This window comes from Dendronephthya gigantea, unplaced genomic scaffold (genome assembly GCF_004324835.1).
Source record: "Dendronephthya gigantea isolate DGI-Jeju-01 unplaced genomic scaffold, DenGig_1.0 000315F, whole genome shotgun sequence".
Lineage (NCBI taxonomy): Eukaryota > Metazoa > Cnidaria > Anthozoa > Malacalcyonacea > Nephtheidae > Dendronephthya > Dendronephthya gigantea.
The window spans coordinates 77,199-104,362 of NW_021163325.1; the positions used below are offsets into that span (position 1 = coordinate 77,199).

A 27,164-nucleotide genomic window follows, 5' to 3' on the forward strand; every position below is an offset into this window, starting at 1 on the left:
TTAGCCATGCATTGAGTATTTATTTTGGATGTATCCATATCGGAATGCACGCTTCAGAAAAGTTATCTCTATTTATCATCAAATGTGGCATAACAACTGCCTAAAATAGACAAAACACTTCAGTTGTTTGAAGACGCTGTGACGCTGCTCCCTGGTTATATTGGAACGTATCTGAATCTCTATTAATATACCAAAATTGGCAGGAAACTGATTTGTTAAAGATAATATATTATGATAATTTAGAATAGAATAAAGGTAAATTATCAGAATTTTTTTAGATTTGGACTTAGTTTTCGGAACTGTCAAGAGAAGTTAGAACCGTTGGTTTAAAAAAGTGTTTATGAAGAAATTTCCAACTTCCATAACTCCGTGATGTCTGATCCCTGCGCATATGCCATGACGAAGGATTGGTTTCCTGCCATGTGATGCAATATCTCTACTGAGTGCTTGTGAGGTTTTAAATTACAATTAGTTTCCGTTTGGTTTTAATACATCAACAATCGCGAGTGTTCTCTGCGAATTTTGGTACATTTCATTGGCAGGTATTGAAATAATCGCTTTTAATATTGGAAAAGGTACGTTTGTGTCAATGATTTTATGTCGTCAACGCAGTGAAGTCGTCACAGTCGTATAAGGTCTTGGCACAACACAGCGCTCTGTCTGTGGCGCCTGAAATGAAATTGCAAATTTCGTTTTTGTTCCCTTTAACTGTTCTTAAAGTGAGATTTCAGGCGTTTAAGATTTTGACTTTGTAGATATAACATCCCTCATTGCGATAAAAAGGAACTGGTTTTTCGCGCAGGATTTTTAAAGTCGTAAACGTAGTTGACACTTTTCAGTCTATATGAGTGCCAAATATTTGTGTGCATAATGATGGCGTGTGGTATGATATTGATACTTAAAATACATCGCACATCTCTCGCTTCTCTAAACATAAGGAATACAATTCCGAAATCTTTAACTCATCGCCAGGATAATATGATGTTACAGACCCTCCTTTACCAGTGAAGTCGTATCCTGCAGCAAAAAATTTTCAGGCTGTAGTTTAAGACCATCGTGTATTTGTGTCTATTTATGTTCTAAACGTATTCCCTTGTTTTAAACGTATTCGCTTCTGTTTGTGTCTATTTTTGAACTCATTTTTCGTGCCTGTTTTGACTAATTTTACCCTTCAAAGCCCTATATTTTCAATTTGAATAGCTAGTTTATTCGGGCTGTTGGCTAGCCTATAATCGTGTCGGTAATATCACTTCCGCTGGTTTATAAACCCAAAACAGACTGATAACATCTCTATTGTTTGAATGCATTTGGAGTTGTAGTGCAACTAGAAGCTGTGTTAGGAGCTATCAGCTAAAGCTGGATAGCGCTTTGCAGAATTTTTTGGTATATCACTTTAAGACTTGGTTACCAAGCACGGATTAACTCTATATATAGTGCCAAAGTTCTTACATTAAAAACTAAAACTGTCCCACACACAAAATTTAAACCTGACCAAATGGTATTTTGGAGGTTCAAATTATAAAAAATAAAAGAAGTGAGTTAGAAAAGGAAGCGAAAATAATGGTTCCTTTCTGAGATCCGAACCAGGATATTTCGCACGCAATGACTTCTCGACCACCGTATCGTTGCTCGAATTCATCGTAGTTTAGCCTTACTTATATTGCTCATGCAATCTATGTAATGTTATAAAATTTATCGGTTGTCAACCCAGTTGAATATATAGTTCGTTAAAATGATTTCAAAATATTTTTTGGCTAGCGCTTTTCACCTGATACTGTTTTTTAAAGGCAATCAGCGGTATTAAAATGCTTGAAAATCAGTAAAACAACATATTTAAAGAGAATCCCCAGTTTGGGAATACTAAGTTTTAACTGGTAGTTTAAAAAATCACTATCCGGTGCTTACCGCTATTCAGCCTTGATTGGCCTGAAATTGCCTGTTGTTTAGTATGACTGTGATTTAACCTTAGTTTTCACAAATTGGGAAACCTCTTTAATAATTTTTAGCAGAAATACATTTTAACAGAAATAATTTAGAATTTGATGAAATTATAATATTCTGATTTCATAATTTTAAACCTAGATTTCAGTCCATCTGTCTGTTATCCTTCTTGAGAATTTTGATCATTTAGTGGAATCATCGCTTTGAAGATTTGAGAAGGTACATTTATGTCAGTGTTGGTCGTTTGTCGTAATTGATTCCCCACTTACAGTCTACAGTTTTCAACTATTGTTTATCCGCATTTATTCCTACTGAAGTTGACTTTAAAATAAAGTCGGTCGAAAATTGGCCCGATTTATATAGTACGTAGAGACGCATCATGCGTGTTTATGACTTATCCGTCTCCTGTATAAAGACTCGAGACTCGGTATTGAGACTCGGTATATACCGTGGATTTCGCCGGGATGACGATTCCATTGCTAGACCATTAGCTCGCAAAAATGAAACCTATTGCTATCACGAAATACAGAAACGATTGTTCCACCTTGTTACGCCTAACAATATTGCAACACGTTGTTGACAACATTGTTCATGGGGTGCAGCCAGAGCGTTTTTTGCCGTGTAGGCAGCCCAGAAATGTTTTCGATCGTTCTAGTGTCGCTAGTCTACTCGTAATACACCTGGAGTACTAGTTTTAGACCGACGTCAAGGTAAGATATACTAACTTTAAATTTTTAATGTTTTTATCGCAGACCATTTTGTATCATTATGTTATGATTTGCTGTTTAAAATATTTGAAAGTTGTTAACGTAAATGGGAAAGTTAATAATGACGCTGTTTTTTTACATTTCTAATGCTTCAATACTAAGTACCAGCTGGTAAATAGATCGATTAACGTTAGACTTAATAAGCTGGTATATAGATTAACGTTGCGCTTAATATGCCGATGTATAGATTGACGTTAGGCTTAATAAGCAGCTTGTCATGCAAATGCTTTAAAATTAACATGTTTGAATATATAATTAATTTCTACATACAATATAATACGTTGATGAATTCAATGGCATGTAAAAATGGTTAATTTTTTTCTGTATTGGTGCGTATACTTTATCCGAATATTAGATAAAACAAATCGTCGCAATATGTACGCATATGTTGAATATTTTGCCATGGGATGCATGATCATGAAGGTATAATCAGTGCGATAGTACTTGGTATATGTGGGATAATTTTTTTTACTTTCCAGGATATGCAGATCTATTTTGTGTGGCTATGTGCAATTCAGCAAGACTTAACGATCATGCAAATCAATATTTCTTTTAGGTGTGCTTTCAACATTGTTTCACATCTGTGCTATGTTTGGTCACCATGCCACAGAACAGCGCTCGCAGAGCGTATCAAAGAGTGAGGGGGCCAAGTTTTAAATAGAACCCCCAGTAAAATTCTAATTTTCTATAAATAGCTCCTTAACGCTTATTAAAGCTGACTTTTACCTCCGCGGTCCATGCAGAACAATTAAGACTACTCTATTTGCTCTGACCATTTTCAAGCTCTTCTTTATCTTGTGATTCAGACAAGAATAAAATGGAAACTACTAACAAATTATCGAATAAATTAATATCACAGGGATATTACTCACTCATATCACAAATGAACAATACCGAGCCAGAGTGAGCTCACATACAAACCTTCTTAATAAAATGATATCATGTACAAGTGATATAACCAACATTATATATACCAACATTAAAACCTTTGAGATTAAAGTATGGAAATAAAAATGAAACTTTAGTTTGTTTATTGCAGCTATGAATTATTACCATGTATCATTGTTGTAAATATTATCTCTGATTATGTTTTCTCTCAGCCTATACAATGGAAAAGAATTAAATTCCAATAAATATGCATTTATATATATGAATAAGTTTTGTTTTCCATGCCTGGTTGTATATGTGTGTTTTCTAATAAGAAGTCTCTTCAGGTAAAGGTAAAAGGATTTAACTTTATCATCAGACGTTTTGCTGGTTAGAGCTTCATCAGTGACAATGACTGTCAAGTCACGAATTCTTCATCGACCCGTAACTAATTCACTTGTTAATGTCTACTATAAGACGAAAATCTCACATAAAAACTTCAGATGCAAACGGACCTTAGCAAAAAAGTTTTCAGTAGACGCATCTTCGCTATAGCCTACTTGTTTTTTATTCCTGGCAATATGCTTTTGTTTGTGTTTACAGTTATTAATTTTCTGTAGAATAATGGTTTAATTCATGACCTTAGTTTATATAAGGTTGAAGATTTATATCAAGAAAAACAGCACAACCATAAACATAGAAACAAAGAAGTGGACACATCCTGACAAAAATTTTAAAAACAAAATGTAAACAAAGATGTACTCTGACTTTACTAACAGGGGACCCTTCCACTTCCGGTTCATAAGAAAATATCCTGCATAATAATAGATATAACCACTGAGCTATAACGCCTTACCTTTTAAAATTCCTTCACGGCTTCACCACGTGGTCGGGACTACCAAGTTTTTAAAAAAATTCGTACTAGACGAGGCGACGGCTACAAAGTACGTTGTTTACTACGTCTATATATAATGACAAGGCAGGAAACGGTTTATCAAATCATCACAGATATAGTTTCGTAATATAATTATCTGAAAAATTACATGAAGAAACGCCACAAAAACCACGCCGTAATAATCATCGCTTATTGAACTACAATATCTTGTTTTTAATACAAGTTTTTAAACAACATCTAAATCTTTATATTAGCGAAATAAATTCAAAAAGGAATTCATACGAAATTTTCAGAAAACTATCCGCGAGTCACTCCGCCTAAGGAAACGTCATATTTTTTAAGATATTTGCTGAATGCTCATTGACTTCCCAGAGACCACCAATAAGCTGTTAGCTTCACGCAATATGATTGGCCAGAAGGGTGCAGAAAAACATTCTGCCCAATCATATTGCGTGTTGCATTTAAAAAAACCGAATAAAAAAATGACGAATACCGGCACTCTTGGCATCCAGCATCGAGACAAGAAATTTTGGCACCAAATGCTTTAAAAACTGCCTGTCATTTTCGCACTTATCTACTCTATTTGAGCAAAAATTTTCCATCAGAATTCAGGAAAACTATCATTCTTTTGTTTTTAACATTTTTTTAGTTTTCATCAGCGTTTGTGCGTATATTTTTAAATTGTTTACATCGTATACTTCGCCAGAACTCGTAGAGTTGCCTACGTTATATAAATACATATAGTATAAAAACACTGATGCATACATTATTTTTGCATGCTTCCCCGGCTGCCTATAATTAAATTGTCGTTTTTGTACCATTTTTTCATGTAATTTTGCAGATAATTACGTATTTATGAAGCCATATTTGTAATGTTTTGACTAACACTTTCCTACCTTGTCCTTATATACAGACGAAGTAAACATCATAATTCATGAAAATTTATGTACGGTATAACGAATCTTTTTGTTTTTCCACCAAAAATTATTTAAGGCAACTATTGCTTCAGGACGATCACGATGGAAAATGACGTACTCGCGTACTATTATATCCATTTTTTACAGTAACCTCGTGCAATGCCATGGATTCTGTCGATCTACAAGAAAAGGCAAATTTTACAAGACTCAGTAGACTTTTAGTTGACAAAGGAACTGAGGCTTTGAGAAATACATTTGATAGCATCCATCCACCTGTTAATCTACCTGGAATACTAGCTGCAAACAAAATATCTCTCCAAAGAATAAAACCTCGAGTTATTAATAATCCCCAGTGGGATTTACTGTTCCCTCCGTCTGGGAACCCACCAGATTCCAAAACCTTTGATGTCACATTACTTACAGTTCTATTCCGGAACATTTGTGGTTTTCCATCAACAGGATGGGGTGCAATGCCTCCGGATACTGATAGATCAACGCAGGCGAATATCGCAAGAATCAAGTGGTTAAGAAACGATGTTTATGCACATGTAACAACAACTCGAGTTGACAATGCAAAATTTGGGTCTTTATGGAAGAAAATTTCCAAGGCGATAACAGAATTGGGCGTTTCACAGAGTGATGTCGACGATTTAAGAAAATGTCCTCTAGGGCCTGAAGAAGTATTGTATGTGCAAAAGCTTAAAGATTGGGAACTGCGAGAAGATGAGTGTAATAAAAGGCTTGCAGAAATTGAATATTCTGTAAATAATGTAACACGAATCGCTGAAGAAAACCGTGACGAAATAAATAGAATCCGCCAGTCTCACACCAATCCTGAAAAGAAATCCCGCACAGAAAGTGATAAAGATTTATTGCAAAAACTTGCTAAGCATAATTTCATGGGTAAAATTCAAAGAAAAGTGAAATTTTTCCTTCCTGGAACCAGAGTGTGGTTGTTAAAAGAAGTTGACGAGTGGTTTTGTAACAGTGTGAGTGACTCAAGAATAAAGTTAATAAAAGCTGGACCAGGATTTGGTAAAAGCGTGTTTGCCGCTAAAATCTGTAAAGATTTTGAGAAGAATGGAAAGCTGGCTGCTTGTCACTTTTGTGATTTCAGTGATTCAAACTTAAGAGATCCTATGGTGATGCTGCAGTCTCTCGCAAGTCAGATGTGTGAGAATGTCCCTGGTTTTAAAGAGAAGCTTCTTGATCAGTTAAAGCGACCTCATCAAGTTCAAAACCTGAAAGATGCCTTTCAAATATATTTGCAAAATCCCTTAGATGAATTGCAAATAAAAGAGGCACGTTTAGTCGTGATCGATGGCTTGGATGAAAGTACGGCAGATAATAAGAATGAAATCACGCATTTGATTGCTGAATATTTTCCAGATCTTCCCGAGTACATCAAAATCTTGGTTACCAGCAGGCCAGAGATTGCTTTAGCAAGACTAAGAGGTGTTCAAAAGATAGACATTGGAAACAAGAACGAAAACAATGTCTCTGATCTTGAATTCTATCTTAGAGCTTGTCTTCCAAGTTTAGAGGACAATACAATTTATCGAAGCGGTTTGTTCGAGTCCTCAGACGGGTCTTTACAAGAATTGTCAGATGTGTCCCTTGATGACCTGCTCCTGACAAAGAACCCTGAACGTGTCTTTGGTGGAACCATCAGTTTACTTTCCGACGTCGCTGAGAAATGTTCGGGCTCATTTCTCTATGCATATCTCTTCCAATCCGGGCTAAGGGATCGCTATGATCTTGAGAAGTTGACAAATAACGACGTCTTGGAATTTCTCCCAGAAGGACTGAATTCTATTTACCAAGGATATTTCAAACGCCTTGAAGACGAGATTAATAAAGCGATAAAGAATGAAAAGTTCAATGTGTTGAAAATTTTAGAAATGGTGGCTGCTTCTAAAGGACCTCTTCCCCTCACATTCATCGCTCAGGCTTTTGGGTTAGCTCCAGATTGTCGCGAAACGAAAAACATCATAAGCAAAATAAATGAAACCGTGTCGTGCTTGTTGTACGTTTCAGATGACATGTTAACCGTTTTTCACAAATCCGTTATTGATTGGCTTTTAGCAAAGGGCTACAAAGATCACCAGTATACTGTGAAGGTTGACAATGGACATAGATCGCTCTGGCTTTTATGCGAAAAAGTTTTTGAAGTAATTGTGAAGCGTGTTTCCTCCAAACTTGAGGTGCACTTTTCTAATGAAGTAGAATACGCTCTGGGTCATGGTCTGGGACATCTTGAAAAATGTGAAATGGAGGATGGTGTATTCTGGTCAACTGATGTTATTATCGTAAGCTTTATGCTAACTACCTTTGATCAGATTAGAGCAGATAATTTGTTGCTATTCTGGGAAAGAATTCTTCGAAGTTCTGTGATTAAAAGGGAAGAGGTATGTGCCCGCATTTCGTGGCATGTCGTTGAATTCAGCATTTGGCCTAAAGGCGTAGCAGGGGACTTCAAAGAACATTATTCCACACCATTTCCAAAATTATTGTCGATAACTTCACAATCGTACTTACAAGCCGTTCTTATGCATCCTTCAGAAGGGTATTTCAGTGATGGTGAGAAGAAAATCGCGGAAAGCTTACTATCAAACGTTTCACCATTTGTCGGGCTGTATTATTGTAAAGTCTCCGTTTTGCCGCGAGCAGTCTTGAGACCCAGTTACATTTCCCGTAGTAAAGAGATTACAGTTGTTATTTTATCAGACGAGAAGAAAAGATTAGCAGTTGGGTTAAAAAAAAATTTGCCATTTATGCTAAATTTTGTTGATCTTTTGATTTATTCAACAAAATTTCAAAAAATTTCATGTTGCATATTTTCTCCAGACCGTTCGCTCGTATTGTTTGGTAAACTGGAAACGGCGTTTAACATTCTGGAAAAAAGGGAAGTTCCATTTTTTCCCGGAAATGAAGAGTCCTTCGTGTCCTGTGCATTTTCTCCTAACGGCAAGAGGCTGGTGACCAGCGAAGGTTCAAACACCATTAAAGTATGGGATGTTACTAAACAAAGGTTGGTATCTTCGCTTTGTGCTGAAATACCTGTTGATTGGTGCTCTTTTAGCATCACAGGGCTATTTATCATTGGGGATTCAAAATCCTCCTTGAGATCATCACAGTATGTGTGTGATTCGATGTGTGTTTGGAACGCCATCACATTCCGAAGGAGCGATAAGCGAAAATTGTCTCAAGAGAAATGTGAACGATGTTTTCGGCGAGGATTGAAAGAACAAACTTCTACACAAATTGAAACGCAGGTTTGGTGGATTAATAAAAGAAAATTTGCAATGTTGTGTCCATGGATCTGCTGTGGTGTGTAGTGTATTTTTATCGTCGAAAGAGTGTTTATATGATTCCAATGTTTTAGAAAGTTTTTCCTTGACTGCCATTGTTGCTTGGACTATCTTTGCCGCTTCTTGCCGTACATTCCTTCATCAAATCAATGATGCAATAAAAATGGAACTGTTAGAAGATAATCTGTATATAATGAAGATATTGCCTTAAGAACTTGACCTAGGCTAACACCTTAATATTTTTTAAGATCTTAATTTGGATTTGATGCCCATGATGTATGTGCGTGCAAAATGGCGACATTCGGTTTAAATTTGGATGGGATTTAGTACCCCAAGGAATGCGTGCGCACAGCATCATGGGATTTAGTAAAAATATATATATTTATATTGGCCTGTATATATTGAATAAGACTTCGAATATTTTTGGCAAGAATCTTGCTGGTTTATATCGGGACGATGGCTTGGCTTTAGGAAAAGGAAACACAACTCGGAACGCTGACAAGGAAAGCATTAAATGAAACATTCCATCAGCTTGGTCTGAAGATTACATGTGAAGTAAGTCATCACCTCGTAAATTTCTTAGACATTACGTTGAACTTGGAAGTCGATCGTTTCAAGCCATATAGGGAGCCCTTTAACACAACCTTCTATGTAGACAGTCGATCTAACCACCCGCCAGCAATACTAAAGCAAATACCGAAGTCAATAAACATGCGTATATCATCTCTCTCATCTGACAAAGAGACATACGACGAACAGTCAAAACCCTTTTATGTGGAAAACTTGAAACAAAGCATTTATAAAGAAGATTTGCACTACAATCCTGAAGACCCCAACGTATCGGCAACACGGAAACGAAAGAGACATGGAAATATTATATGGTTTAACACCCCGTATCAGTTAGGACATACGTTGGATTCAGATTTCTTCAACTTATCGACAAACATTTTCCTCCCAGAAACCCGCTTCACAAGAATTCAACAGAAGCACGATAAAAGTCAGTTACAGTTGTATGCCAAATGTAAAATATGTAATTTGACAGCATAATCGGAAAGTATTAAGGAAAAACGATTCTCAGACAACTCCAACGTGTAATTGTAGAAATTCGGATGAATGCCCCATAGACAACAAATGTCAATCGAAAAGTGTCGTTTACAAAGCAATTGTATAACTTCTCTTGATGACCATGTAAAGAAAGTATTTGTCGGTATGACAGCAATTCGTTTAAGAAAAGACATCAACCATAAGAAATCGTTTAATTTAATTCGTTATGAAAAACTGAAGTGTCTAACTGTATATGGCAACTTCAATTTAAGCAAAAAGATTTTTCCATCCATTGGTCAATTCTGAATCACTCAACACCAGTAGCCCGGTAGCTCACGTTGTAATCTTTGTATTGAAGAGAAACTTTGGTTAATGAAATCAAAGCATAAAAACTTGGAAAATAAGCGATCGGAGGTGTGTCGCGAGACTTGTGTACTTAAGCCAACCATCATGACTTAAAACAACTGGTAGATGTGGTAGACTTTGTAGCCTTGTTTGGTAGATGTTGGAAGCTGAAACTGCACTATTTATGGTTAGGCTAGGAGACATAAAGGTTTGTAGAAATAAGGGATGAGTGTAATGTAAATAGCATTATCTGTAAGTTGTCTAACACTGTGGACAGAGACTAATTAAAGAAGTAAATAAAACCTAATTAGACAACTTCAACTTTAAAGTGCCTATATCACTCGCGGGATCTTTATGCATTTGAAAAGAACGTAAAAAGTTAGTTAATATATTAAAAAACATTTTTTGATTTAGTGCAATAATTTCGAAGATACAAGCCTCTAAACTACCTGCGATTCCCAACCTCCTGGGCTTAAACACGGCTATTCAATTTGAAACTGCCCATTGTTTACAGGAGCCTGGGACTCAGGAATTGCAGGTAGTTTAAAGGCTAGTATCTTCAAAATTATTGCACTAAATCAAAAACTTTCTTTAATATATTAAATAACTTTTTATATTCTTTTCAAATGCATAAAGATTCCACGAGTGATATAGGCACTTTAAGTATTTTCCAGAATAGCTGTATGGTTAAATTTTTTGTGTTTGAATATGTTTTTTATTGGTTTTTCCTAATGTCACTGCCTTCAAAGCAAACGAATTTTAAGAGCAAAATGCTAGTTCTTGAAAAATGCTGTTTTGTGACAAATTGGTTCTTAAGAATATACCATGACGTTTTTCCCAAAATACTAATTGCATGGTGATGCTTCGGCGTTCACATCAGTAAAAAATTTGCCTTATGCTTAATTCATATCTTTTAACATTAAAATATCGTATTATACATTAGACTACTAATTGTAATTTAAGGGGATTGTTTACTTTATTGGCATTAACAATAAAAATTGATTTTCTTGTACTCCCAATTAATAACTCCGATTCTGTTATAACAGTTATATCAGTTATAACAACTGAGCTATAATATAATTCCTGGAGGTCCGGCCCGCGACCAAAAAGTGAAGCAAAAAACATGGCGGATTTCGGCGTTTGCTGACGCTAGGTTGACGCCACTAGTTCTTATTTGTCATGGTAGTTACCACTGACCAACCGCGATCCTAAACTATAAGTCGAATGGCTACACCCTCATGGTTTTGTAATTTTTTTCCCGCCTTGCCAGCAGTTGTTTATGCTTTATTCAAAACAACTTTCGTCGACTTCAGTGATATTTTTAAGATATGCTATTCTGCTTCGCTTACGGGTGCCACAGTTCTTTTTCAAAGAAAAAAACTTCGTCTCACAGGTAAGAAGTTAATAACCAGCTTTTTTTGTTTGATGCAAGTTTGTACTAGGTCATTTATCATTTTATAAAAGCGGCGGCCTCGACCGTCCGAAACAGTTTCCTTTTACATATCAATATCTTTACAAATACTTTTTTAATGGTATCACTCAGTTTTACTATCTTTACTATCAGTTTTTCACTAGAAACATAAGCAGGACAGTTTTGCAAAATAAAATTTTAATATAAAAGGCGAAATTGTTTTTTCTTGAAATGCCTTCTCTTCTTGCTTAGTTCTGTGTTAAATCGTTGCTTTTACACATTGCAAAAATTTCTTTAATCATTTGAAAACAATCTATATCCGACTGGGACATTTTACGCATTATTTTCAGTTGGTTTAATTAAATGATGTTAAATACTAATATTTAAATTACAGCTTTCCGGATGCCAAAAAGTTTCCTAGGATTCATGCAAAATGGGTTGACAATGTGAATCAGCATGCCCCAATTCCGTTAATCATAACGAAAGGAAGTAGACTTTGTTCAGAACATTCCCCTTGGATATGATAGAGGATGATAGAGAAAGAGTGATACTGAAACCTTGTGCAATTCCAACAATATTTCCTAATGTTCAGGTATGTTATAATTTTACTCTTTGATCTGATTGACTCCAGTTTTTATGCTGTACTTATCTATATGGGTGAATTTTTGCCAGTAAAAGTGCATGCAGGGTACACTACTGCCATTCAATTTTTTTACCATGCTAACTATGGGTGCTAACTATCCATGCTAACAAAGTAACTATCGTGCTAACTACCAGGCAACCTGACATGATCCCAACCGACTCCACTGGCCAATGAAATTAGCATTGACTTTAGTATTTCTAAATAAAGTTGTATGCCTGCTAAAAAAATGTTATAATTCCTTAAGTGGCATGACTATATGCCATTGACAAGCTAGTAAATAATAACAAATATTATATAAGGTTGTAGGCAATATATAATTTGTGTTTTCAAAATGCTTGTCAGAACTAAAACAATACAAGGATATCAATTATTTATAGATTGAGCCAATAAATTACTAATTGTTCTAGTAGTCTTAAGAAGGAATCAAATTAGTTACCTTGATATACCAACCATTTTTTTAATTTCAATGACATTCATACGAAAACTGAATATTAATATAGGTAAATAAACAAGATGAATGGACATGGAGTTCCAGAGGAACTAATGAAAAGGTTGGTGTCACAAAAAAAAAGAAGAATACCGGGGCATAACCGCCAGAGCTAAGGTCATTTGCGCTGACCTTGAAATTTTATTCGACGAAAGCGCGTATAATTACGTTCGCAAAAGTTTTAATTCAGGGTTGCCACATGTATCGGTGATTCGGTCGTGGTACACGTCGATGAATGGCGAACCAGGTTTTACCAATGATGCACTTACAGCAATGAAAGCGTAAGTCTTAGCTGGCAAACGAGACGGCAAAGAAGTGCTTTGCTCCCTAATGCTTGATGAGATGTCCATACGGAAACATGTCGAGTGGGACGGTAAGAGAATGCGCGGCTTTGTTGACCTTGGTACCGGTATTGAAGTGACTCGCTGCCCGAAGCAACAGATGCTCTCGTTTTCATGGCCGTTTCTGTAAACTCAAGATGGAAAATACCCTGTGGATATTTTCTGGTTGATAGTGTTACCAGTAAAGAGAAAGCTAACTGGACAAAAGACTGCATAGCTAAATTGCACGAAGTTCACGTGAAGGTTATGTCCTTTACCTGCGATGGACCTTTGAATCAACAGGCAATGTTGAAGATTCTTGGAGTCAAGTTGTCACCAGATAGTTTGCAGGCGTACTTTGAACATCCGTGTGACTCCAAAGCCAAGATCTATGTTTTCCTACATTCTTGTCATATGATTAAGTTGGTACTATGTCGGACTGGAGAGTTGGCAACACAAATAAAGATGGCAACACAATTCAATGGGAGTTTATCGAGAGGCTGCACAAACTACAGGAGTCGGAGGGTTTGCATCCTGCCGTGTTGCGTCTTGAGTGTCGCACAGTGAACATCATAATATTGCGCAGGGAAATGTAACTATAGGCTTTGATAATGCAAAAATATCATCTGGTCAACTTAATTAGAGCTGTGGCCCGAGTGAAAAATACATATAACAAAACCAAAAAAAATATATCTAATTAAACCATTTCAGTTTTGTTGATATTAAACTAGCATAAACAATCAAAGACGCCGTCTACAAATTCCGTGTTTTGCATGTAAGGTTTAGTTTTGCGCTATGTTTTTAACCAAGTGCGTGCAGTCCTTGCGCACTAGCTCTACGACTGAGTGGCAAAAGCCCACAGGGCAAGTTGCCAAGCAAACGTTCACAACATTTAAGTTTGACCTTTCAGATATTTCGCTATATATATTTCGCTATATATATTTGGCTATAACTCATCAGAAAAGGAAGCAATAGAATTTATGTTCCTTGGACAACATATTTGAAATGACGCCTATCAACTGTTTATGCGTATATACATGAGCGCGCGGGTAAAGATCTTTAGCAATAATTTCGCAAGACTATCCGAAATATTTGCTGGTTATTAACTAAATGGAGAAGTCAAGGCGTTTTAACACGTGCATATAAAGGTGTGAACACTGAAGGAAACATTAACTATGATATAAGGCAAGTCATGACTGGGCATACTTTATATATAGGCGCACTTGCATTTATTTCCCTCCAGGTATTGAATTCAGGCTTATCGATGAAATCATCAACAGAATTCGTATAACGGTTGGCTCGATTTAAACTAAAGTTTTTTTTCCTTGAGTGTATTTGCTTGGCTAAACTGTAGCTCTATATTGATCCATTAGCCTGCAACGCAGACTAGATATTGGGCATATATATACCCCACTATATATACCCCAATATATAGTCAGCGTTGCAGGCTATTGATCCATGAATATATCGAAATATGACACGCATTGCAAGCAAGATTCATATAGATGATCATGCAATTGTACAAAACAAGACGTTCTCAATTGCATTTTATGTATATGTTTACGCGAATAAAATATATGCGCACTGCAATATAACCCTTTAGATTGCTTATCATGGCCGGTGGAATCGAGTTGGGCCACGATCATCCATTCATTCCGAAACATGACATAAGGTTGCCAAACCTTCAAAATGGCTTGGCTGAGGTTAGAGTAGTTGTTAGCTTGGTGATTACAATTTAATAGGATGCATTTACCCACATTAAAACAACAATTGTTTACAAACTTTGCTGACATTTTTCAAAAAATGTGTGGGTAGATGCTACCTCGAAATAGATATAATTATATGATAAAAAAGATTTCGCCAGACAAATGGATTAATGCTTTCATGCATGTCTTAATCTTGATTAGTTAATTTTACTGTAAGCAGAAGGCTCAAATTGAGTTCACAAGTAGATGTCTCGCGGAAGATTTCGAGGATCGGATGTTTCTTAAAATTGTGAGTATAAACTCCCCTGTGCATGCATTTGGCATTGTCATTTCTATATGGGCGGCAGCATTGCTATATGCTTTGCAGAAAAAAATATTTGCACTCTTTGTGATTTTAAAACCTGGTTTCTATATGGGCCGTCTGCTATTGCTATATGCTTTAGTGACATTGCTGTGCACTCTTGTCTTGCTGCCGGGGTTGAGTATTAAGTTGTTTTGCAGGGCGGAAATTCGGACCTTCGGGATTGCGGATTGTCGCAGTCGTTCGAAATGAAGATTTCGAAAATTATCCCACTAATTTATGCGTTCTATTTCTTTAGGTCACTATCGTTAGGCTCATGCAGGTAGCTTAGGCATTTTTACACAGTTAACTATGTAGATGGTCGAATAATTATATGGGGGGAAATAAAATATTTCATATAATTATCAGATAGAAGACCATGCCGACATGTAGAAGAATCAAAGGTACCATTTTCGCATCACATGAAGCTGTTGATCCAGATGTAACAAACAAGCTTGTTAGGTCAATGACTGGGCATTGTGCCGCAATAATGGTCTCTCATGGTGGCTGTATCAAGTGCAAGACCACTACAACTTTCTACCTAGCATGTCTTGCAATACCATGAATTTTACTAACAAGTGACAATTTCACCTAAAACTTTTGCACAGTACTGTATATTTTGGATATTTTATTACCGCGCAATACATTGCTAAAATTGAAATGTGGATTTTCACGTGTATAAATGGTGTGGCATACAAACGAACTTTGCCTATGCGATATTTTGTATTAATGCCTGGTTATCATCTGTAAACAACTTGATCCTTGCGCTAATTAATTTAATCGTTTGCGCATCAAAGCGTATAAGCAAAAGTGTACAATGGAATCTCTTGTGTTTAGTTTAACATAAAATTATATGTATCCAGTAGCTGAAACTCAACCAAACTGAGACGGTGACCGATGACATTGCCTATGATATTATTATCGAAGCCAAGCCATTAGCCATTTATGGCAATCGTTTACGTTTACTGTCGGTTTACAGCCGTGTTAATAAAACGGATGCATGTGTATGTCTTTGTTTATATGTCTTTAACCTCTCATACATAGAGTTTATCCGTGGAGAAATTTACAAAACCTGTAACGTTGTTGCAAATGAACACGCGCTGAACATTCTGATGGAAAATCTCCAAGTGTTGTACAAACACCAAAAAAGGTGTAAACTCCTGCCTCCCTACAAACACCCAAAGAGGTTCAATAAACACTCAACGGGGTATATTTACACCAATTTTGGTGTTTATGCTTTTGCCTCTGTATTTACACTAAAAGTTGTATACTTATACACTGCAAGGGGTATATTTACACTTTACAGTATCAATCAATATACACCATGAGTGTATTTATACACCAAGTTGGGGGAACACTGAATATGAAAAGAAAGATATAAGCTATTTTAGTATATCAATATTAAAATAAAGTTAAAGAATAAAGTTAATGAGGAAACGTTCATATCAAGGTGTGTCTTCGGCTTTGGCAAAAAAAAAATATCGGTCAAACCGGCGCTCCAATGCATTTATAGTAGATGCAATATGGCATCACACGCATCAATCCAACCAATTAAACTCCTTTTCAATTTGGCGCTAAAAAACAACCAATAACATTTCAGAGGGTCACGCATAAGCAGCATGCACAAGCTCAATCTTCTCACTTGGCAAATCGCTTTGCTCAAAGACACAGTTCGCAAAATTAAAAGGTATTATTTACGTCAAATCGGAAAAAAAACAACTTTCCCACCCTCCCACCACTTAATCATAACAGGGGCATTTGCAACGTAACGTCTGTTGGCGGTTACTATATACCTGTATATTGATTATTGCCTCAGTACAGTTTATCAGGCTACAGATCTCATAACATGCTTAAGACTAACGTCATTCAACTTAACTTTCCTTCGTGCTGTGTTGGCTGACATATTGCTTATAGTATAGACAGTCTACAACCATTATCATCTATAGAGACGAGTTAATAACGCGACGATATAGTGACTCCTTCACTTATATATAGTCTAAAATTAATATATGTCATAACGTTGCTTTAGTAATCGTATAAATAAAAATAAATGTTCGGGCTTGGGAGGAAGCGCTCCTGATTGTCACGTTCAAGCCCATAGACTCAGCATTAAGTTATTGTAATCATAGATCAGTTGAATCGTATACTGTCCAACTAGCGTGTGCGGTTGGTCAGGTTGATATCTTAGAGGGCGCACGCGCCGAAATATCGAAATATGATGGTAAATCTAAATATAAGTTTTGGAACAAAACATGCCCATTATTTGATAAAATATAAGTTAAGAAAATAAAAAATATACAAGACAGCCAGACAGAACATAAGTTAAAAGCCTTGTAGCATTTAGAGTATCGAACGAAATGGAATTCACGGTAAATTTTCATTTTTTACGAAGTAGCTTTAGAATATTTTTCGAAAGCAAAAGTTTAAACCTGAAAGTTAAGAAAACACGCGGAAAGTTAAGCTTTCTAATCTATTTAAATTGTAAAATACATCTTAATTTTCAATTATTGAGAACACGGCAAACGTCTCGTATCTGGCGACATATTTTTTTTTAATAAAACGTGTCTAAATTAAAAGTTCGGAAACTGTCGTTGCTTATTTGATAAACAAAATGTTTGAGACGAAAAACTTGTTAACAGTCACCTTTTACAGGTGTTTTTGTAGGATGCCACTTCTAGGACTCTCTGGACGTTTTTTCTCTTAGTTTCTATAATGCAATGTTTATTTATGCCCTCGAAATATGGCTTTGAAGACACGAATGAAATCACTCCTTTTTTACCGCCATTTTTAGCCTTCGGAAATGTTCGGAACCGCTTTTTAATTGTTTTTAATGTCACTTACAGGCAAAGTTGACGCGTGCGCAGACGTTTTTCCGCGGTGTTCTAGCTACCTCTTTCATGGTATGTAGCGTGTGGCTACAGGGCATGGACAGACACGTGCGCATACAGGGGGAATGTAAACCCCAGGACAACGATTTAAAGGCCATTTAAGAACGAGTTTTTGGGATGAAAGAATGACCACAAAGAATTACATCTTATAGGAGTGCTCCCCCCAAACCCCTTCTCCCACAAAAAACGCGTGTGTATGTGTATCGTTTTGCGCAGAAAACCCACCTGCTAGCAATCATTAGAACGGCTTCGATCATTAACTGAACAAAGAACTAATCTTTTTTCCAAGACTTTGGATGGAGCTTTGCTTATTTTAAGAAAGCAATTACTCTTGACATAATAACTGCTATTTAGTTATTTAGGAATATAAAAAATGATGATCCATTTCACTCGGCATTTGCAATTTTTTCTGACAAAAGCTTCCAGTGCATGCACGCCCAAGCTCTCATTCAAAAGAAAATTATAGCGATAATGTTAACACCAAACTGGTGCTTTATTACACAAGAACAGTGTTTATTTACCGACTTTGGCGTAAATTTACGCCAAAGAAGATTAATTTTAGCTATACGCTTAACCGGTGTTGACAAAACACAATATTAGTGTAATAATACACCCCGAAGGGTAAATTTGCACTTTGTGGGTGTAATATACTAATTTACACCAAAATTGTGTGTAAATACACTTATTTGGTGTTTGTCGGACACTTCGAAATTTATATATATATAGTTGCAGATGATGCATTGATTAATTTAACATAATGATGATAATATATACTAATAACTAAAGGCTTTCTAACGATTAACTCGAATTTTGATGCAAAATGCAAATGCATATATGATATAATTTAAAATAATGTGATTCAGGTAGTATAGCAAATAATTTTAGTTAAACATTCAAATGAAGGTATTGCTATTTATGTACATTTTACACACATACTTGCGCATGCGCCAACTATTCTTTTAATTGGTCAACAATATATTACGTCAATTATACGCGCAACAAGCGTTCAGACTAATTCGTTAAAACCGTTCATAAACACAAATCGTTCAAACGGCTTCTGATTGATTATTTATTATTATTATTGATTATTTATCCGTTCGTATTCTCGACTTTAAACGTTCACATTTTTAGTCGAAATCGTTAAAACGTTTTCTAGGTTCATTGAAACGTTATGACAGATCGCTCACGACCCGTTCGTTATCCGTTCGTTTTGCCGTTTCAACGAAATATCGTTAACATACGTTTTCCCGTGGAAGGTCACAATTATTCCGAAATAGTACAATTCCGACATACTTTAATGTTACAATATTATTCGTAAAGCCATTTTGAAAATATTAGGCAAAATTTTATGAAAAGTTGTGCTTAATAAAAATACCCACGAAATGTGGGTATATTGAACGGCCGATGTCACATCCCAGGGCCTTTCCTAAAGTCCCAAAAGGCCCTGGGAACGAGGTTGTAAGCTACCTCTGTTTGGACTTTCACATCTATACTGTCCTTCTCCAAAATTATAACACTGTCGTCTACTGCACTGGCTTTTGAATCTAAAAATGGCTTTCAAAAAAGATTGCTAATGCTGGTTTAAAAGTTTGGTCTGCAACACTCGATGGCCCAGCAGTTAATGTTAGCACATTTGAGTTGCTTGTTTGTAAATTTTCTGGCAAATGTGAAAACATTTAACCGCTTTACCGAATTATTTCTTCTCAAAACCTAAAATGCGCCGGAAAACGTCGAGAATAACAATCCTCCCTACATTCCCATATCACAAAAATCTATACTTTATGCTATATAAAGTTGGACTGAAAACGAAATTACATGTACTTTATGATTAATTGAGGTTATCGGTGGACCTTGAAGTAGGTCGATTTCATAATAATATGGATTTCCAATCATTTTATTGAATTGATTTTACAAGAATATTCTTGGAAATGACAACAATTCTGATCACTAGTACTATATTAAAAACTTATCACTGATATTATTCCTAAAAGAGCTAGATTTAAAATTTTTTAAAATTTAAGTACACTAGCTTTGTCTAAAATTTAAGAATTTAGTAATAATTCAATTAGAGACTATAGCTATATATATATATATATATATATATATATATATATATATATATATATATATATTATATATATATATATATATATGAATATATGTATATATATATATATTATATATATATATATATATTATATATATATATATTAATAATATAATATTTATATATATATATATATATATATATATATATATATATATATATATATATATATATATATATATACAAATGTGTAAATTGAGCATTAGCGTTTCTCTCTTTCCTGTTCATATGCATGATTCGTAGCTATATGGCTAATTTTTGTTTCTCCTTTCTTGATTATAGGAGCCCCTCTTGTCTCTTTGAAACTCTTCTTGTTGAAGTCTAAGAATAGATTCTTGTCAGATGCTTAACTAATTCGTGCATTTTATTTTTTTTTCGTTTATTTGACCGGCATTGATTTTGCTTCAGTAGAACTGCTTGTTTTCTCCCGTTCAAAAGTTACAGCTGCATATTATTGGTGACCCAGTCTATCTATATTAATTTGCTTGATGCCTTGAGTTCAACTTATTTCAGGCAATGGTACTTCTTCTAATTTCCATCTTTATGTTTGCTTTTCTTTATTCATGTCTTTCTACGTGTGTCTCTATACGAAATGTTTCGATCCAACTAATTTTTCGCTCGATTCTCTTTTCAATTGGGACCGGTGAAGGGATCTGCTATGGTCGAATTCTCACAATTGAAAAAATATCCGACGAAAAATTTTTTTCGATCGTAAAATTCCGCCTAGTATAAACCGGCTTTATTCCAACTATATTGGTCTAATGAATAATATTTAATCGTTTTTTTAGACAGGGTTATAATTGCTTCCACTAAATACTAGCTTTGTGGTTAGGGGCGCATTAGGAGACGTATTTGTAACATGTAAAGTGTGAATTCAAATCTGTGAATGCTGGAGAGAATTTAGCATTCACACGTTCAATCAGGAAATTGCGACATTTGAATTATAGATAATTACTTTTATCATGCTGAGACTTCGAAATAAAGGAAATTGTATCGCATTCCTTTGAACGTATGAAAAGATTATAGATTTTTTGGTTTTCTTAAAGCAGATTCTAGCATGCATGCTGTCATGCTTTTCTTCAATTCTAGACATTAATTATTGAGATGCCAATAAGATGCACTTTCTCGTTTATTGAATAGACACCTGTCACTGTTTACTTCCAAACAGGAATAATTTTTATCATGTCCGTCCATTTTATCATTATATGATTTTCAGTAACCTTTCTTAAATATAAAAAAGCAGAATATTAGGCTAAAATTAGGCTGTGTGCTCTTTTGTAAACGATTTGTGAACTTTCAGATTGCTGACGGGAGGTTTCGCCTTAGGCGAATTGCGATACACTGATTACAAGAAGAATTCCGAAGGATTTTTTATGCAGGGTGGCCATTTTTCATTACACATTTTGTTTTCTGCCACATGTAAAGTTACGGGTGTCTACGTTAAAAGCTATGTGAGAAATACGTCTGGACATCATTTCATCAGGTAGTTTTGGAAGACAGGACAACTTCTACAAAATGTCGAAACGAGCAATAATCATTGCCGTTATTTTCTCGGTTTTAAGTCATGAACTACAGTGGTAAGACTAAGATCTGGAATTTCGCTTGATCCGCATGAAGACTTTTATCGCTTAAGAACTTTTTTTGCTTTTTCTAGGACGACGACAGCGGCCCTTCCAATGGGTAAGTGTTCATTACAGTACAGTGAGGTTCTACACATACGGAGGTCACTTCTGACTATAAATGCAGCCAGGGATGTGGGACAAACGCATCTTGTAATATTTCAATATGTTAGATAAGGATTACGATATACAAAAAAAAAGATTCCCCAAACTCAGAAAAACCCGCACAATACGAACCTGCTGTTAAGTAGTCGACCGGGTTTAAATCACCTTAAACCAATACTAAATAATTTTGCAACCATAATTACACTTGGAAATGTTAGACTAATGCATGGCGTATCGCTTACTAGAAGAGGAAGAATCAAAAGGGGCTGCAAACGACGCTGGGAGCTCAGAAGCAGTAGAAGATAAACCTGCTGGTAAGCGGGCGACTGTTTTAAATCACTTTGAAATCACACCATAAAATTAAAAGTCTTGTCGTGGCTCTGCTGTTTATTGGGAATTGTTTCCTGTTGCCCTCTCCTACACTACACGGAAATCAATAAATTGTGTTCTGAATTTGAATTCTGAATTTAAGCCGTGTTATTTATTTTGCCCAGTGTACTGTGACCATATGTATGAATATTTTATAAGCAAAGCTGCTCAAATCATGTTAAGTTGCCCCCTTCTGGAATAAATGTGCAACTTTTAAAATCGGGTGGGCTGTTTTATATGCATCCAACCGAATCTAACATAAAAATCTGATCACCCTGATTCTGCCTAAAGCAGAATTCACCACCTCTCGGAATGCGAGACTAACACATTTTGTATTACTTCAAATCTTAGAAGGGGATCCTAAAGACGAATCGGAAACCGAAGAAGGTTAAATGACTTTAAAATCGCAGCAAATTCTCTAAGAAACTATAAACTTGACCAAAAATTCTGTACTTTAATTACCATAAGAGTTCATAATGCCATGCAGGATTTCGCAATAAGTACGAGAAAAAAATTTGAAATTAAAGCAACTTCTGTCTAACATATTGCAGTCGTGGTGTTTGATTTAAGACGGACAGAAACTCAGTACTGTTATGACAAATTTTCATATTTTTATATTTTTATATTATATTAAAATGATATTACCTTTAACAGGCTCCCCAGTAATGTTATCTCAGCAACTAACCATTATATATATACTTGCAAAATAATGGTTAGTTACTGAAATGACATTACTGGCGAGCCTGTTAAAGGTAAAAGTTTCTGCCCGTTTTAAATTGCACTCTGCAACTGAAATATTTAGATAGAAGTTGCTTTAATTATATATAACAAGGCAGCAATCTTCGATTGCGAATTCCTTGCATTATGGTAATTAATTTCCTACATTTATGGTGATTATAGATCGCGGAAAAATAACGCTTTTTGTATCACCTTAAATTTTAGAAGGAGATTCTAAAGACGAACCCGAAGAAGACATGTCTGGTAAGCTGTTTAGTTAAATCACTTACAACTCAGACCAAAGTCTCTATGCAACTATAAATATAGTCCATGACGAATTTTATATCGCTTAATATATTAGAGGATGACTCTGAAGAAAAATCTGAAGATTCTCTGAGCTCAGATGAAGAAGACGACGAACCTACTGGTGAGTTACTGGCCGTTTTATATCACCTGGGAGTCATACTAAAATCTCTATGTAACTGCTATAAATACAGTCTCGTGATGTGTGTTCAACGCGTTTTCTTTCACTTTAAATCTTAGAGGAGGATTCTAAAGATGAATCGGAAGATTCCCCGGGCTCAGAAGAGGAGGATGACAGAACCCCCACTAGTAAGTGACCAGTCCATGAAGTATATCATTTATTATTTAGTCAACTCCTAGGGCCTGGATCAATAACTCTCTTTGTTTACAAATACAAAAGGCCGAAAAGCCTTTTTAGACCCGTTTCAGATGTCGAACTTTCCATGTGCTGAAGTTTAAATTAGTACCACTAAGATCTTCAACGAATACACAAAGGATACCTGAAATGATACCTGAAGACTTTATAACAGCGTGGGCTAAGTTACTGAGTCCGGTTGACTGAAACTTCAGTCTTGTTACAAAATAGAGCTTGCGATGTAGATGCAGTGTTCATGAACTAGGCTAGTCCTCGTAATTCGGTGCAATATTAGCAATATGGATCACCAATGAGGTATTCATATCCATTTGAACTTGAATATTTTCACATTCTGCACGTGCAAAGATGTAGCTATAGCATTAAAGAAATACCAAATGGTTTTTCGTGCTGGATAGCGTGATAGCCGTGATACTGCACGCAAGATATTCGGGACTTTCGAAAAGCTTAAAAAGCACGACCCCTATGAAATAACTACAATAAAACAAAGGGCAAATTTATTTAATTACTTATGGTCTACAACCTGTAAAGGAGTTAGTATGCATTTCATTTTGAACATATTATCCCAAGTGTTTCCTGGTAAAGTAACCATGGCGGTCAACATGGAATACAGTATTCTAAAATATGAATCCGGCACGAATGTCCTGAAAATGACCACACCCAGACACGGCATAATCGAAATAGCTCTAAATCCTGCATTATCAAAGCTACAGTCTTTCTAAATTGTTTATGTGGTTCAAATATTCTTCTTTAAGGTTGCTCCCTACAATTCTCAGAAAAATAGGTGTTTTGCGTAAACTTTTACTACTACGTTTAACCTAATTAGAACAAACCTACTCAAAGAGGGGCAATGGAAACAATTTCAAAATATTTTGGAAGCTTTCAGCTCGCTTTAGATAAGTAAGTGAGTGTTGCTATAAAGACCATGTCGTTTTACGTACTGCGCATTTCACAATCAAACCACAATATTTTCTTTTTCCTTTGGTGAATTTTTCTGAAATTTTTTTGAAAATTTACAATTGACAGAGGTATAAAATATCAAAATTTGAAAGGAGGTTGTGAAAGCAGGCATCGAGATATTCACGAATAGCGATTGCCAAGAATTGCTCTTATAGAATTTTTTAAAATTTTGACAAGATTTACACCTCGCCATACTGATAAAATGTGCAAAATTAAAGAACAAATTGACGGAAGGAAAGGCGTGAAAAACAGGTCTAAAATCAAGTTTGCGCTGCTTACGTTAAAAAATATCGATTCGAAGAGATCGATATCTGCGCATGTGTGTGAATAATAATGCTTTTTTAATGCTCCATTTTTCGTAAGAATAAACTTTTATATACTTGTGCTGCCTATAAGTGACAAATTAAAATATTAAAATATTTCATGTAATTTATTTTACATGATAACTGTGTTTCATACAATTCGTGATTACTTGTTGTTTTTATAAAATACGATAAAATATTCTTTAGGTTTCGAACATTATAAGACAGTAACGAACATAAACACACGCATAAAATGCCGATTAAATACATTTATAACAACCTATGCACTGTTTGAAATTTGATTGTAAGATTTTGATAGGAAAAACAGTGCTTTCTTTGCAAATAAATACTCAAAAACAACTTTCTATGCTTGTCTCAAACGTTTTACCGGGTAACGAGAATTCCACGCGCAGCTAACGAAGATGACCTCTGATCTACTAAAAATATATCATGAACGGTACTATAACTGTAGGGAGCCATTTAACTCGGTTCTAGTGACTAAAGAATTATTCAACCAATTTTCCATAGGTTTTGAAGTAGTGCCATGTAATATTTTTTATTTTTGTGTCCCTTGACATTTAATGAATTATGTCGCCATTGTCATGTCTCGCCCCCTTTCTGCACGAGAAAGGCCATTTCTCATAGCTTCGAGAAATAATTGATAGTACAATAGCAGCTATCCGAATTTAAAAGAATTTATTCAACTTCATAAAACAATATATATTTCAGAATATAATTACCGAACAAATAATTAAGTAGCCCTTCGGATAGCTAATATACTTCCGTTTCGAGTTTACGTACATTACATTAATTAAATATACATGCATAACGAAGGAAATGTTATAGAACTTCGAATGAGCTGAGACTTGGCGGCTTCTATATATTTATTAGCAACCACGCCTTCGCTAAAATATGCTTCGCAGGCATTTTGAATTTACAAGTTTGGTAAAGTTTTCCTTCAGAGTGACTAGTTGCTCGTTATAAATTTTGTAACTAGTGACATGATTTAGTCTCTGTATACACTTTATATGTACTTTTATGTGTATTCGTTTAATATCTTAGTAGTGATATAGAGTTTAGAATGATCAAAGATATTTGGTTTCGGATTATAAAGGTTCAGTTACATACAATAAAGTATACTTGTGACATGAAAGTTTAGGACAAATCCTCTATACAGTCAAAAAAACCGTGTGAATATGCCGGTGCATATTTATTACCACAAGAATGTATAGATACAGGTGTACACCTGTTTGCAGTCTTTGATTTCCTTAAAAGTTGACAACGTATAATAATTTCTTTGCGCCAGACATCATCTCAACAATAATTGTCATTTTTCAAAACAGCTGATATTTACCATATACGTAGGTTCGATCCTGGCATGCAAAAAAGACTTGTTTGCCGCTCAAAAGGGAGGTTCCTTCCACACACGTAGCCCTCCAGTGGGGCCCTATGATAACTGGATTGGCACTGCACACAAGATTGGCACGGCGGGATGGCAAAGTTTCAAGTTTCTCTTTTTTGGTCCCGATGGTGATCTGTACGCTGTTCCACAAGATGGATCTTTTTTAAAAGGCTCACCTCCAAAGTATGCCGGGGATAATTGGGTCGCTCGTGCTAAGAAGATTGGTACAGGCGGATGGGCCAGTTTCAAGTTTTTGTTCTTCGACACAGAAGGTGATTTGTATGCTGTTCCACAACAGGGAACTTTTCTGAAAGGCTCTCCTCCTACGCATGCCCACGATAATTGGACAGCCCGTTCTAAGAAGATTGGCACCGGAGGATGGGCAAGTTTCAAGTTTCTTTTTTTTGGTCCCGATGCTCACCTCTATGCAGTTAAGAAAGACGGGTCCTTCTGGAAAAGCTACCCACCAACATATGCGAGTGACAACTGGAGCGCTCGTGCCACAAAAATTGGCACCGCAGGCTGGGCAAATTTTAAATTCCTATTTTTTGGTCCAGCTGGTTACTTGTATGCCACTCCACAAGATGGCACCTTTCTCAAAGCCACAGCTCCAACTTATGACAAAGACAACTGGACTGCTCGTTCAAAGAAAATTGGGACCGCTGGATGGGCAAATTTTGTATTTTTGTTTTGATGTTCTCAGTCGGATTCAACAATCGGTGATTGTGTTATCCAGCATAATCCATATATTTATAACTCAACAGTGAACATAATCTGACTAATACATAAATTGTGTTATGTGCATTTAAAATAAACATTGTTTTAATTCGATCGTATATCTCGTCTATTTCTATGTCTATTTGTAACACTTTTTGGTGAAAGAGCTTCAGCACACTTGCTTGCATACATTTGGAGCATTCCTGGCAATGGTTTTTGTCGCATGTACGAGAAGTCGAAGCGCGACAGGAAACTTTTTCGTATTTCAAGTATTTAACCCCGGCTGTCCTACTCTCCTCTCTCTCTGG

General features: G+C 35.7%; 1 protein-coding gene across 2 annotated transcripts; it reads left to right on the forward strand.

The window, feature by feature from the left end:
• Positions 1–286: 286 nt before the first annotated feature.
• LOC114541874 (tachylectin-2-like) lies at positions 287–26,956 on the forward strand. 2 transcript variants are annotated; one of them, XM_028561680.1, is made up of 10 exons: positions 303–575; positions 2,083–2,160; positions 21,290–21,566; positions 21,644–21,669; positions 21,959–22,027; positions 22,434–22,469; positions 23,025–23,063; positions 23,161–23,226; positions 23,343–23,411; positions 26,103–26,956. In XM_028561680.1, the coding sequence occupies exons 3-10, from the start codon at positions 21,505–21,507 to the stop codon at positions 26,831–26,833; spliced, it is 1,098 nt and encodes a 365-aa protein (XP_028417481.1). In that variant the 5' UTR covers positions 303–575; positions 2,083–2,160; positions 21,290–21,504; the 3' UTR covers positions 26,834–26,956. The 2 variants fall into 2 exon arrangements, with proteins under 2 accessions (XP_028417480.1, XP_028417481.1); XM_028561679.1 differs by lacking the exons at positions 21,290–21,566; positions 21,644–21,669; positions 21,959–22,027; ... (3 more) ...; positions 23,343–23,411; positions 26,103–26,956 and adding an exon at positions 5,535–10,445 and having other exon boundaries at positions 287–575.
• The last annotated feature ends 208 nt before the right edge of the window (positions 26,957–27,164 follow it).

What these genes read in the sequence shown, in the direction of transcription:
- LOC114541874 (XM_028561679.1), top strand. Translation starts at nt 5,552, where the DNA reads ATGGATTCTGTCGATCTACAAGAAAAGGCAAATTTTACAAGACTCAGT.